We start from the raw sequence: 13,617 nt of genomic DNA, 5'->3' as shown, positions 1-13,617 counted from the left end.
TATGAAAATGTTAATAAGAAATTACGACGACTTTTGCTCCGTTGTTTGACTCATCTGTCTGCTGTTGCACTGTGCAGCTCGGATAATGACCTCTTGAGTGTTAATATACTGAAGTATCAGGGCTAATTAAAGTGGCTAAGTAGTGGAAATTTTTCGCCTATGCCATGATAGGCATTGGAAGCCATCCTCTAAAAAGTGGTCATCTCGCAGAGTGTAGGGGGCGGGATCTCCTGAAGCACAGTGAGGGCTCCCTGGTTCTCTTGAAAATCTGGCCATGTATGTCGGTACTTGAATGGGAGTTCTTTTGAATATCTGCCTCTGGTGGATTAAATATGGGCTAATGAGCTGTGTGCATGCATGGAAGGGATGTGGCCTGTAAATAATGAGACTGCCACCCCAGTTCTTTGTTCAGCAGAGCCCATCGTTCTATTGAGGAATAACCTGACAGCCACCTCCACTTGCAGTATAATTTCTAAGTGGCTGTTCATTAAACCACAATACAATGGACTTCTTACAATATTAGACATTACCTCCATATAAACATAATTAATCATGATTAATACTACAATGAATATCAAAGGCATTTACGATGATGGCCCCATTTATTATAAAGTGTGGCCATTATATTATATGGCATATGATAGGATGGTTGATAACTTAAATGCATGTAATAAAATATTTGAAGAATGTCTTGATTTATAACAGCTTGTCCTAGCATCCTCTGGTAAGTATGCATTAATGATGCATTTTATAATCGCTTACTTAAGCATTGCTGCATCCAGCTATTCATAAATTTGCTGTGCTCATCTATTAAATGAATGACATTTAATTTTACATGTTAATGAAAACATTGGCGATCCTTTGGTACAATAGTCCTGGAGAAAAGCTTGGTTCTAATATTATTAACTTAGTGATAAACAGAGCTGCTGCTCTATGGTGCAGGTCACAGGATAGTAATGGTCTGGTGGGATGCAGCACTGGTTCTGTATTAAAGATATGGACATCAGCAACAACGAAACAGTACTTCATTTTCTACTCAATGTCTCAAGTAAGAGGAAAAGGGTGAGATTTCCTTAACTATCAGGCATGATAAAAGACTTTCCATCACAAAGCAGACACACAAAACTGTACCTGACTCTGAGAGAAAGGAAAGAAGTTTCATTGCACTGTGTGGCAGCCAGTCTCCAAATCAGTATTGGACAGCACTGGCAAATTGACCCAGGGGTTCAAACACTGTGTAGCCTTCTCCCGGTTTTACCTACCTCTGACCGATAACTGGAGGGATTTGTCCCTTTTTACACTTTGTATAGCTCGTTGTGCCAATAAAAATCTTATCAAATCTTGCAGCAGGCACAGCAGTGAGTTAGCATTGCCATGCACAAATGTATCCGTGCTGTTAGGACACTAACAGCCAGGAGAAATATGATGGGAATTTGTGAGAAGTTTGCTTATCATAATGATACAGATTTAGTGTGTAATAGAAAGGGCTGTTTCTACAATGGTACTACAATGTGTATCACAGTCACCCAAGGCTTTCTTTCCAGGTGGTGTTGTGTGTTGGAAGGGTTTACTGTTTGCTATGGGTTTATTATGGGCTAGATTCTGCCACCCTGACATGAAGCAGTATTGTGCCTTTGAAAACAATAGACTATTAAAATTGAGGGAAACAGGACTGGACCTTATTTGCTCAGAGGATATTTATCAGTTCTCGGAAGTGGGATAAATGATAACTTAATTTTATGAATATTAATCTGTGTAATGGGTAGCCATTTCATGGTATGGGCAACTGCTGACAATTTCAAAAATGAAAAGGGGTGTGTGTGCAGCAGAGGGGAAAGAATTCATTGCTTTGGCTCCAGCAGTACAGAATTTAAGGTGCAACCCCTAACTGCTCAGGCAGTAGAGGAGCAAGTAGAGAACCACCAGAAGGAATCTTCAATATACACACAGGCAGATATTGCATATTCCAGCTAGTGTAAGACCGACAACAGTGCAGGTGTTTTGTACAGTGCCTAGCATGAAGGTGCCCTAGTCTGTGACTAGTGCAATCAGATCCTGGTCCATGACAAAGATTCGTAGGTGCTATGAGAATATAAATAATACAAGCAAGTTCATCACACAGTGTCTTCAGCTATGCATTCATATTATGACAGAACCCACTTACTGTGATCTTTTGAGACAGGAACAAAGTCAAATTACTTTTAAGTCATGAGAAAGTCTGATGACTTAAGTGGACTTTGGATCAAGCCCACAGTGAATCCAGTAATGAAAAGTAGAATGATATTCTTGGATTGTGTCAATGTACTTACTATTATGCTGTGTGAACTTCAGTTCCAGTCATGTAAACAGCATGTATGAGGGGGAAAATGACTTCTTTATAAGAAGACCCCACACTGTCCTCCATTATCCTGTCTAAACTCTACCAGATTGTCTGAGGCTCACTGTAAAACCACAAAAGCATTAGCGCTCTCATATCGGAACATCTTTCCTTATCTCTCAAAATTAATGTGCCACTCGTAAAGTAATCTAAGATGTCAATAAAAGACTCTTTATTCATAAATAACTGATATGCAGTAATTTAGGTCTGTACATTTATCTCAAAAGGCTATAGCCATACAATTTTTGCAAACTCTACATAAAACATCCAAACTGTCCATTATTTTGTTTTTTTCAATACAATATAACACAGCTGTTTGGCATTACCAAATATATATATATATGTATATATATATTTATATTTATGTACACTGATTGAAAAAAGAAGCCAGTGCAGCCTTTTCCAAGGAGTCTTTCCCAAGTATTGACTGTACAACATTCAGAATTTATATTGATAGTACAAGGCACAGAAAGTGTGGTATGAAGCCAAGGCCATGCGTTTGTTTGTGGATCTTCTGGCTCATTTCCTTACTCCTTCAGTTTCATATTAAAGAAAGCATTCAAACCTGGGCTCTTTTTTCAGTACCAAACACACTTGAAAAGGTGGGAGGAGAGAGAGAGAGGGAGGAGACATAACCAGTCGCTAATTTGCAAACCCTGTTCAATGCAGAAACGAAGGGAGTAAGAGGGGAATACCTTTAGAATAGGGCTAGTTGAAATTTTTTGAATTTTGATAGCTTCATCAAAACTTCAGTAAAATTTGGGGAAATATTTAATTACATTTTCATAAAATTCCTCTTTCCCCCCTCCACCTCCTTTTTTATTAGCCAAAGGACTGGTCAAAGATTTGGAATTTTTTGATTAAAATTTCATTGTTCATTCAAGTGGACAGAAGGGAGAGGTGATTTCATGGACATTTTTTAAAAATCCCTCCCAACACTAACTTTTCAGCTTGCACTACTTTGCACAATACTTCTGATTTAAGTCCATATATGACTGAGTGATATCCAATTTTGGGGATGTAATGTTTATTAAATGTGTATATTTCACACTTCTGTATTTAGATGTAAACTGAGATGAATTTAACTCTCAGCAGTTTTTTGCCTTCTCTGTCTCCCAAGTGACAAATCCCATGTGATCAGCCTTTCCCCATCCCAAAATAGCTCCTAGGAGCATGCCATCTCCCCAATGTGGCGTCCATGTAATTTGAGACAGAGTTAAATTCATCTTCCAGACAAGAACTGGGGTTAGTGATGCATCAAAGAATTTCATTGTAAGATTTAGTAACACCTGTTTTCGTTTTTTTTTTTTTTTTGAAAGTGGGATAAGTGTGTGTGTGCCAGGAAGGCGGTGGGGGGGGGGGAATAAATCTTGGATGATTTTTTTTCAAATTGTGAAATTTAGACAAATTAAAATTTGGAAGTTCAGTGTACCATTTGTGACGTCTTTGAAGAAATAGTCATTTTTAAACCATCTGTACAGCAATAATTTCAAACTTTAATGGGGGGAAATAAGGAAAAAAAATTTAAAAAACAAACAGTTTTCAGTGAAGGTGAGAATTTGTTAGAATAGGTTTTTTCATCTTTGGGGCAGATTTATTTGCATCTGTATCCAAACCCCCTCCAAATCAAAAACCTAACACCAGCCTTAGTGCACAGCCTCCTAAACTTCAGTTTGTGCTGTACATTTCCATTTGGGATCAGGTGGGGGGATATGTATACACACACACGCACACTCCCCAGGCAACATGGGTTGACATCTTACTGTATCTGCAAATGACATTTCAAATCAGGGTCATCACACCAGAAGGCAGAAAAACTAAATAGCAGCTAACAAAACCACAAGTTCTACAGTAGGTGAGTGTATAGTCTTGTTTGATTACAGTACACTACATGACAATTTGGAGGTGGTTTTCTAACCCACCCTATCTATCTCTTAGCTAAATTTTCACAGGTGACAGTAGCTCTAGTTATCCTGTGACAGCAAGGCATGGAGGCGGCTAACTCTCAGATCCTGGCTCCCATTGACTCCCTTGTAAAGCACAAACCAGCTATTCAATACAACTGAACAGCTTATTTAAAAGCAGCTTCTGCAATAGCTTGAAAAGTACAATACAACCCTACCAACCCCCTACACACAAGAAACACAATCAGAATCTGTAGTATTTACCTCTAATACAAAAAATATACTGTCAAATGTCTAGAATTTATTTTAAAGAACGGTAAATACGGAGACCACATTTTTTTTTCTTTCCATTGTGGCTCTTGACTACAACATCAGCTATGCTATGATTAATAATATCAAAGGACTCTTGGAGAGTTTGCCATAATCTTAAAAGTAGCATTTTTTTCCTCTTGTTGGAAAGCAGATGTCACTCCTGTTCATATCAGTTTGGATAAGGTGAGAGTAGAGCTGGATTGTATATTAAAAAATAATTCCTGAATAGTTCTGCAAATAGGAGGGCTGAGTCTGGTTTGCCACTACATGTATTAGAGTTGTTATATACCAATTGGGTTAGGATTACAGTATTTGTTGGGGAATTCCTAAAGATTTTCACTGATTGTAGCATGATCTATGAATATCTATCCAAAAATGTATGTGCGCTCTGTCAGGTTGCTACTTCTCTATAATGAAAAGTTGTTCTCACTCCCTGAGCAATTATGTCACATGACCAAGTCTGCCCAATTACATACCACAAATACGCCAAGTGAACAACCCACATGGGGAAAATTTTTCAGCAAATACTAAACCAGGAAAAAAGAGCGAAAATTGTCAATGAATAATGTGATTAGGTCTACTACTGTGCAAAAAGCAGGGAGTAAATTCCTTACGGCTGTGTATATAAAAAGAAATCCATTTAAATTAGTGACATAAAGATGTGTTCAGATCTTTCATGGTGGTTGTGGACTTTGAGATGACTTCCCATTTATATTCAGCTAATTACCATTCACGCCATAACACGGTCCTTTGTTTCTGCATGGAGAGCACAAACCGAAAAGAAAATGGTCAAATTGGCAGAAAAAGCTCACAGCTTCCCCCTGCCCCATGTTTCAACTCCATTTTATATTGAGGCTACACTTTTGGCAGTGGAAAAGCATTATTTGGAATTAAACAATTACTATGTATTTAAAAATGTTTCCTGTGGAATTGTCTTTCAAAGAGAAAAAGAAAGGAAGGGACTTCATACATCATATTAAAAGCTTTATTATCCTAAGAGGGGACCTCGGCTTTAGTGATCAAGGCTTACTATCGTCTCTCAGAATCTGCTGAAAGAAAACCTTGTACAGGCCACATAGAAGGATAACAGCTGTTGTCAGAGACGAAAAATAGTTCCATGCCTTTAAAGAAAACTGTGTCAATTCCTTTTCATCCCTTAGAAAAAAAGTGTGTGGGTGTGGGTGGGTGTGTGGTACCGGTACTCTCCTAGTTTTATGGGACTTCTTGCACTGGTAAATGAAGTTTTCATTTAAATCTAGAGGCCTTTCTTTACTTATGGCTTAACGGATTTTAATGTAAACTAGTAGGACTGCAAAAGCAATGTTGTAAAAATTGTAAATTAACTTTATGATGCTGCAGTCTGGTGAAGCTGTGAAGTGAACCATTTTGGTCGCATAATTGTAAATCATTTTAAAAGCACAACTATTAGTCTTAAATGAGCCACAGTACTGAAAGAGCTGGGAAAAAGTGTTCAGGGGGAGGAAAATGCATAAGGGCAGATACTGTACTCAAGTGGTGTAAATCAGACTTGACTTTTTCACTAGATCAGAATCTAGCCCACTAGAGAGAACTTTAAAGTGTAATACAGGACTATGTCTCCATTTTTTCTCCGCATAGTTAATTCTTCTCAGAGAAGCCTGAATTTGGGACTCTTGGGTTCTAATCCTGGCTCAGACACTGACTTATATGATTGGTGTCCTTGGGCAAGTCATGAATGGCTAGATTTTCAAAAAGACTTAGCACCAATCTTGGCATCTAAATAAAGTGTCCAGAATTTAAAAAGTGCTCAGCACCGGAAACTCCCATTGGTATCAACACATGCTATTTAGATGGTATTCACATATGAATTATATAGATGATGGTTCTATAGGAATACTGTACTTCACTGTGTCCTATAGTCTTTCCATAAAAACAAACAAACCTCTGACAAGAACTAACTACTTTATGCTACAGAAAATAGGAGGCTATCATGAATTATTTATGCTATGTAAGTAAACATGCTGTTAATGAGAGCTGCTGGGTACTTCATTTCTGTATCCAAATGAGAGCTGAGCTTTATTATTTTAAAAATCTGCTCCTAAACTTCAGTTTCTCTGTCTCTAAAATGGGGGTAATACATACAAGGAGAGAGGAAACTTGAGGAAATTAGCATATGTCAGGGCTGCCCAGGGTGGGGGGCAATTTGCCCCGGACCCATACAAGAATATAGTATTCTATAGTACTGCAACTTTTTTTTATGGAAGGGGCTCCTGAAATTGCTTTGCCCCAGGCCCCCTGAACGGCCCTGGCATATGTCAGTAAAGCTCTTTAAACATGAAAAGTGTTAAGTATTTGCTTATAGATTCCGAGGCCAGAAGGGATTATTGTGGTGATCTCATCTGACCTCCTGTATAACTCAGACTGTTGAACTTCCCCAAAATAATTCCCGTAGCAGATCTTTCAGAAAAATCCAATCTTCATTTTAAATATTGTTCCATTGGTTAATTACTTATTTTTTAAAAACAAAAACTCATGCCTCATGTCCAGTCTGAATGTGTGTAGCTTCAACTTCCTGCCATTGTACCTCTCTCTGCCAGATTGAAGAGCCCATTATTAAATATTTGTTCCCATGTAGGTACATGTAGATAGTTAAGAGGTGACTTGATTACATTCTCTTTATTAAATTAAATAGATTGAGCTCCTTGAGTCTATCACCATTAGACATGTTTTCTAATCCCTCAATCATTCTCATGGCTCTTCTCTGAGCCATCACCAATCTATCAACATCTTTCTTGAATTGTGGGCACCAGAACTGGACACGCTATCCCAAAGTGTTTACTTCTGTATTTGGCAATGATGCAATAACTTCTCTACTCCTCTTGTAATCCTTAAATACATAAATGGGAATTTCATTTGCTCTCTTGGTGTCACCCTGGGAGCTTATGTTCGTCTGATTATTCACCATTATCCTTCCCTACTTCAGAAAACTATCTATCTGGTAATGTTACCTTACTGTGATTCTTTCTTTGTGATCATTTGTGTTATCAGAAAGTATGTCTTCACTGCAGGGTTATCTGGGGTGATCTGCACACACATCTGAGCACCTGGGTTTAGCCTAGTACAGGTAAAAGCAGGCACGCTGCAAGAGTAACACTATTTACTGTCCCTTCCCTGCTGCTGCAAACACCTGTGCTTCTTGCTATGACTCCTGGGGACACACCCCTTGGTGCTGCAGTGGGCTGAGCTGCTTGGATTTTTTTTTCCCCATAGTGAATTGTGGAAGAACTAGTATAACCTGGGCATGTGATAGAATTGTGGGAAGGCAGTGGAGGGCTCTCAGCACTCTAGGAAGTTAGCCTGAGTCCTTAATGCAAAGTGGGTTACTAGCCCAAGCAAAATCAGCACCTAAGATCTAGTCTATACCCCTAGCTAGGCCAGCTAGCTCGTGTTTAAAGCACCACTAAACTCAAGTGTGAAATGGTTTAGTGTGTGGACACGGAGGGGAGATAGAATAACCAAGTAGGAGCCTGGCCTAACTCATCAGAGATGACATGTCTGGACTACTTTCTGGGGCTGTTCTTGGCTGTGTTCCAGTATTACTGGATAAACATCAAATGGTTTTAAATTTCAGTCTAGATGAGAGGATTACTGGGACTCTTCTCTAAAACTCTTTGGTCTGGAAATGCTGAGATTTCCGGCACCTTCCTGCTTTTGCGTGATTAGGAAAAATACTGTCAGTGATGGCATATCTATTCCTCGTAATAGTAGGAAGTGGAGAGGGGCACAAAAATAAGTAACTATATTTTGCAAATATTAAAAATTGTTCTTTTGGGGTGGGGTGGATGAGCTTGTATATGGAGAAAGGGGGGGAGTTATCTTATTTCATCAGCCTGCTATGATTCTGACATGCTGCTGGATAGGGTCACATTGGAGGTAAGCTGGCCAGGAATCTGGTTACCACTTTAACCTCAACACTGAGATCAGCAGTCAACTCTTTTTTATTCTAATTAAGGTCTCATTCTGTGGCATTTCCAGTTCCAGCTTGCTTGCATGTTACAAGGGCATCAGAACCACCATGCATTTAGAAAAGGTTGGAATTCTTAATTGAAATGACTCAAAGACAAACAAGGAAATTTGGCAAAAATGAGCAAAAAGGGTCAAAACCAAAAGGAAACAACAGAAAAACAACACTACTGAGCAACATAAGAGAGTCTTTTAACTCGGGCTAGAGCCTGAAGTCTGAATTTCATGCATCTAAAAGATTGCAAGAAACTAACTTTCAGAGCTGGTCCTCTTTAGGTGCATAATCCAAAAGCCCACTGAAATCAATGGTGGTAAAACAATCTTTGACCTCAATGGTCATTGGATCAGTCTGTAGATTTTGGTTTACAACCCAGCTCCCTTTAGTATGAAGACCTTCTCCAGAAGTGCTTTTGAACAACTCAAACAGTGCATGTTCTTTGATTCCTAATAAGGGACCAACTTTTGCTAAACAGACTTCACAGGGCATTCAGTAACCTTATCCACATGATGAATATCAGTAAGCAGGGTTCAGGTGCTCTGAGTGGCATTTCTTTTAGAAACAGCTACAGTTCTATACAGTAAACACCACATTTTTCTGAGAAAAGCTTTACACTCCAGATTCCCTGGAGCAGTTCCCTCAACCCCGTATATGCTTTGTGTGTATCAGACATATTTGGAAATCACTAAGGAAACACATTCAGAACATTTGGAATGACAAATACATTACTGTATATATAGAGAGAGAGACTTTAGGAATCTTTAGTTTGATAACTTTTCCAGCACTTTGCTTTTTCAAATTAGTTTAGGTTAGTTACCAAAATAAACTTGTGTATGGGTAGAAGCTGAGACAAATCTACTTCAGTATGTTTTCAAGAAAACTGCAGCACATTTTAACTACTATTCTTTTCTCTTGGTGTCATCGCCAAAACTTTTTATCCCTGACTTTTTGAATTTTGTGTCTAGTAACTTCAGTTCCTCCTCTTCTGTACTAGACAAAAGGAGAGAGAGAGCCATGTGCTATGACAACAGTGATAGGTTGGCTACTTTTTTGAGGAATAGGCTGTTAAGCACATTTAAGATTAACAAAATTAAGGTTAAGAGCTATCACTGTTTCCCATTGCCAAAAGGAAGGTACTTTTCAAAAACCACAACAACAAAAAACCACCTCTCACAATATGTTGCTTGAAATGAAATGCAAGAAATATTCCAAGCCCATGTTTCTCAGTGGGGTTGTCTAAATATTTATTCTAGACTGGTGAGCAGGTGAAGCAAGGAAGGTTTATACTGGAGATCAGTGAAAATGAACAGCTACTTGCTAAATCACTGCTTGGAAGGAGGTTGTTAATTGTACAACCACAGCTGCAACTTTATTTGAAGAAATAGCTTCAGATAATCATTAGGGTGCATGTTCTGTAAACTACTTTTTGGTTTGTCAGGCTGCTCCCAACCCTATTTGTAAAATCTGCCAGAGAAAATTAAAAATATATATATTTAATTCTCTTGCATCTTCTTGAAATGGGTTCCAATGACAGATGCTCCTGAACTACACAGACTTGTGCCCATACCACCAGTACTGATGATCTGTTTTAAATCAGCCCAAGTGCCGATTATGGCAAACAGATTTCATGGACAGAAGTCCATTAGAAGATCTAAACAGTATATGGTGCAGAACACCAGACATGAGACAGCATTTTTTTTAACTTATTGTAGCTTCTTTTTAAAAGGTATTGGGTGGGTGTGGGGCAGCGGGGGGAGGGAATGGTGGAAAGCCTATCTCAACTGTTTTGTGGTTCGTGTCAACATCAATGTTTCCATCTGGTTTAGTGCTGAGCTCAGATTTTAAGACTGTGAAACTGTGCCACAGAGCACAAAACCTTTAGGATGAAAGTGGGCCAATTTCTGGGTGTGCCTTTTGTCTTGGTTTCTATCAATCAGGAACAATAAATCCAACATTGTAATTTTGATTATTTCCACCTGAAACCAGGCCAAAGTTACACTGCCTTGATTTGACTTTTTAGGCTTAGTCCTGAAATTAGGAGCAATGCAAAAAAGTACCAATTTGCTAAAACAGATATGGCTATTCCCAGTACTGCAGTTGGTTGTTACAAAAATACTGCTTTTTACTGCATGAAACGGAACATCATCACATAAGAGTTTGGGGGACTTTTTGCTATTAGAAGGGCCAGGAAAATTCTGCAGCAAATGTGTATGTTAATTACATGATCAAATTTTGAAGCAGATTGGCTATATAAATGAAACAGTATAGGTTCCAATTCCCTGGATGGCTGAATACCCTGGGTCTGATCTTCTGTAGCCCTGCAATATTTGGAGTTCACTTACACCAGTATAAAGTGAATGCACAGTGCTACCAAATCAGCATGGTAGTATTTTGTACCTTTTTAATTGTAAATTGACAAAGTGCAAGGCAATGGAGAATCAAGCCATGTGGTCAAATCTTGAAACCCAGAGTCTAGTAGCTCTAAATGTTCAATAACCTCTTGATCATAGAGCATCATCACTGCCTTCTTTATTTTTCTCTGGGTTGCATTACTGTTTCTTTAATACAGTGTCACAATATCTACTGTTATCATCTACAGCTTCCCCACCCTCTCACCCCCAGGAATCATAGAAAAGTAAACTATTTTCATTACTCTCACATGAGTTTTAATTCTGGGAGGATTGTGGAGTCACAGAGATGATTGCATTTTCCTTGTTACTGTGTTGATTTACTCTGGGGTTTCTTCTGCTCCTTCAAATAAAAAACAGGTGGTAGAAATGAAGGTCTGATTGCCTGTATGCAATGTGCATAAAACCCTTATTTCCTCCCTGCTTGTAGAAATTCGTTAATGTCAAAGTCAAAGCTGGCCATCAGTTCTTGAATGGAAAAGAGATGACTAAAGTCCATTTTGCCTGCTGTAGCTGAAGTCGGTCTCCTCGATCTGAGTTTCTGTAATATTTGAGATTTTGGAATGTGTCCGTCCTATCTCTTCCAGGGCACAGGCTAGAGAGTCAAGGTCACCATCATGCTGATGTCGGGCTTCCCACAGGTCCAAAATGACAGCAGATGGGCTGCTTTGTGTAGCAAAGTAAGAGAGATTCCTAAAAAAAAAGGCAAGGTAAAATAAAAGGGTTAGAAAGGAATTTATGCTGTTACCTCTGAATGTGAAACTGACCTTCTGTCTATCGTGTCTGGCTGCAGATACGTTTTTAGACAATGAAGTGAACTTCATGGACATTAAAAATCTAGCAGCTGTCCCTCAGAATGCCAATTTTCTTTACAATATAGCTTTGTTTCTCTAAAATAATTTGACACACCCTTTATCCCCCTCTGCCCTGAAAGCTTCATAAATACAGGACTTGAATGAGTGGGAGGAAGTAGCAGTGCATGGAAATGCCTAACCTTCAGTTGTCATGGGTTCAGTTTTTCAGAGGAAGGATATGTGTGTATGTTAAGAATTTGCCATGGCCACTCATGCTACATAATTTAGGCAGCAAAGCAACTCTACAAGATAGTATAGGTAAACTTTATATATGTAATTATGTGTATGCAATTGAGTGTCAAGAAATTGATCTTACACTGATATCTGTGGTGATGAGTTATGGGTATCATTTGTTTTGCTGGGACTTTTCACTTGTATATTTTGATTTTCTTAAAAGATACTGTCATGAACAGATGGTTAAGGGTTAATGTCTCTTTTACCTGTAAAGGGTTAAGAAGTTCAGTGAACCTGGCTGACACCTGACCAGAGGACCAATGGGGGGACAAGATACTTTCAAATCTCTGTAAGTCTTTGTTTGTGCTGTTTGTTCGCTCTTGGGGCTAAGAGAGGCCAGACGTGCAACCAGATCTTTCTCCAATCTTTCTAAAACAGTAAGTACTAGCTAGAAACGCGGACTAGTCTTGTTTGTTTTCTTAACTTGCAAATGTGTATTTTGCTGGAAGGATATTTTACCTCTGTTTGCTGTAACTTGTATCTTAGGCTAGGAGGGAGGGAGTCCCTTTAGTCTATATAAGCTGAAGACCCTGTAAATATTTTCCATCTTGAGTTTACAGAGATAATTTTTACTTTTTTCTTTCTTTAATTAAAAGCTTTCTTTTTAAGAACCTGATTGATTTTTTTCCTTGTTTAAGACCCAAGGGTATTGGGTCTGAACTCACCAGGGATTGGTGGGGGGAAAGGTTAATTCCTCTCTATTTTAAGGTCAAAGGAGTTTGGATCAGTGTAATCTCTCAGGGTAACTCGGGGAGCGGGAATGGTTTATTTCTCTTTGTTTTAAGACCCAAGGGATTTGGGTCTTGGGTTCCCCAGGGAAGGTTTTGGGGGACAGGGAGTGTACCAGACACTGAAATTTCTGGTTGGTGGCAGCGCTATCAGATCTAAGCTAGAAGTTAAGCTTAGAAGGGTACATGCAGGTCCCCACTTTCTGGATGCTAAAGTTCAAAGTGGGAAAAATACCTTGACAGATACATGCTCATGATTTATGGAACTTTTATTCTGCCAAGTTCCTTGCAAATAATGCTCTGCAAACTGGTTTTTAAATGCATATTAAACTGAGGTATCATGGCAGAGACTTAGTATGACTCATCCACTTGTATATTTGCTTTTCAGACAATCATCCACATATCTATAGTGCTGACATACACATACACCATATAAAAAGATTAGGCACACGTATATGTAATATACACACATGAGCAAGGAGAGTGATTAAATCATAGAATAGAAAAGAAATGTTAAGATTTGATAGACCTATTTATTTCTATAATGAAATGCCAAAACTGTAACTGAAATGCTTATTCCAAGTACTACTGGATCATTTCACTAGACTGCAATTTTGTATGCTGCCTTTCTCACTGGATTTTTTCTACTGCAGAATCCATTCAGCTAGTGAAACCGTCGCACATCTCCCTAAAATTTAAAAGGCCCACATCTCAGTTATTACATACCACTGAACTCCCCTCAGCCATTGCGGACAACAAAGGAGCGTTGCCACCAGGAGTCGACCCTCTTAGGTAATTAC

General features: G+C 38.7%; 1 protein-coding gene across 4 annotated transcripts in view; it reads right to left on the bottom strand.

The window, feature by feature from the left end:
- Positions 1-7,384: 7,384 nt before the first annotated feature.
- The window catches only part of UNC5D (unc-5 netrin receptor D), a 321,538-nt gene continuing 315,305 nt past the window's right edge, over positions 7,385-13,617 (bottom strand). For all 4 annotated transcript variants that reach the window (XM_030552139.1, XM_030552140.1, XM_030552141.1 and 1 more), the window contains one exon: positions 7,385-11,694. In XM_030552139.1, the coding sequence (XP_030407999.1) occupies positions 11,490-11,694 (205 nt within the window). In that variant the 3' untranslated portion in view covers positions 7,385-11,489. The remainder of the gene's footprint in view (positions 11,695-13,617) is intronic.

This window comes from Gopherus evgoodei, chromosome 2, assembly GCF_007399415.2.
Source record: "Gopherus evgoodei ecotype Sinaloan lineage chromosome 2, rGopEvg1_v1.p, whole genome shotgun sequence".
Lineage (NCBI taxonomy): Eukaryota > Metazoa > Chordata > Testudines > Testudinidae > Gopherus > Gopherus evgoodei.
The sequence above is the reverse complement of the archived record's forward strand: the minus strand, read 5'-3'. Positions and strand labels throughout refer to the sequence as shown.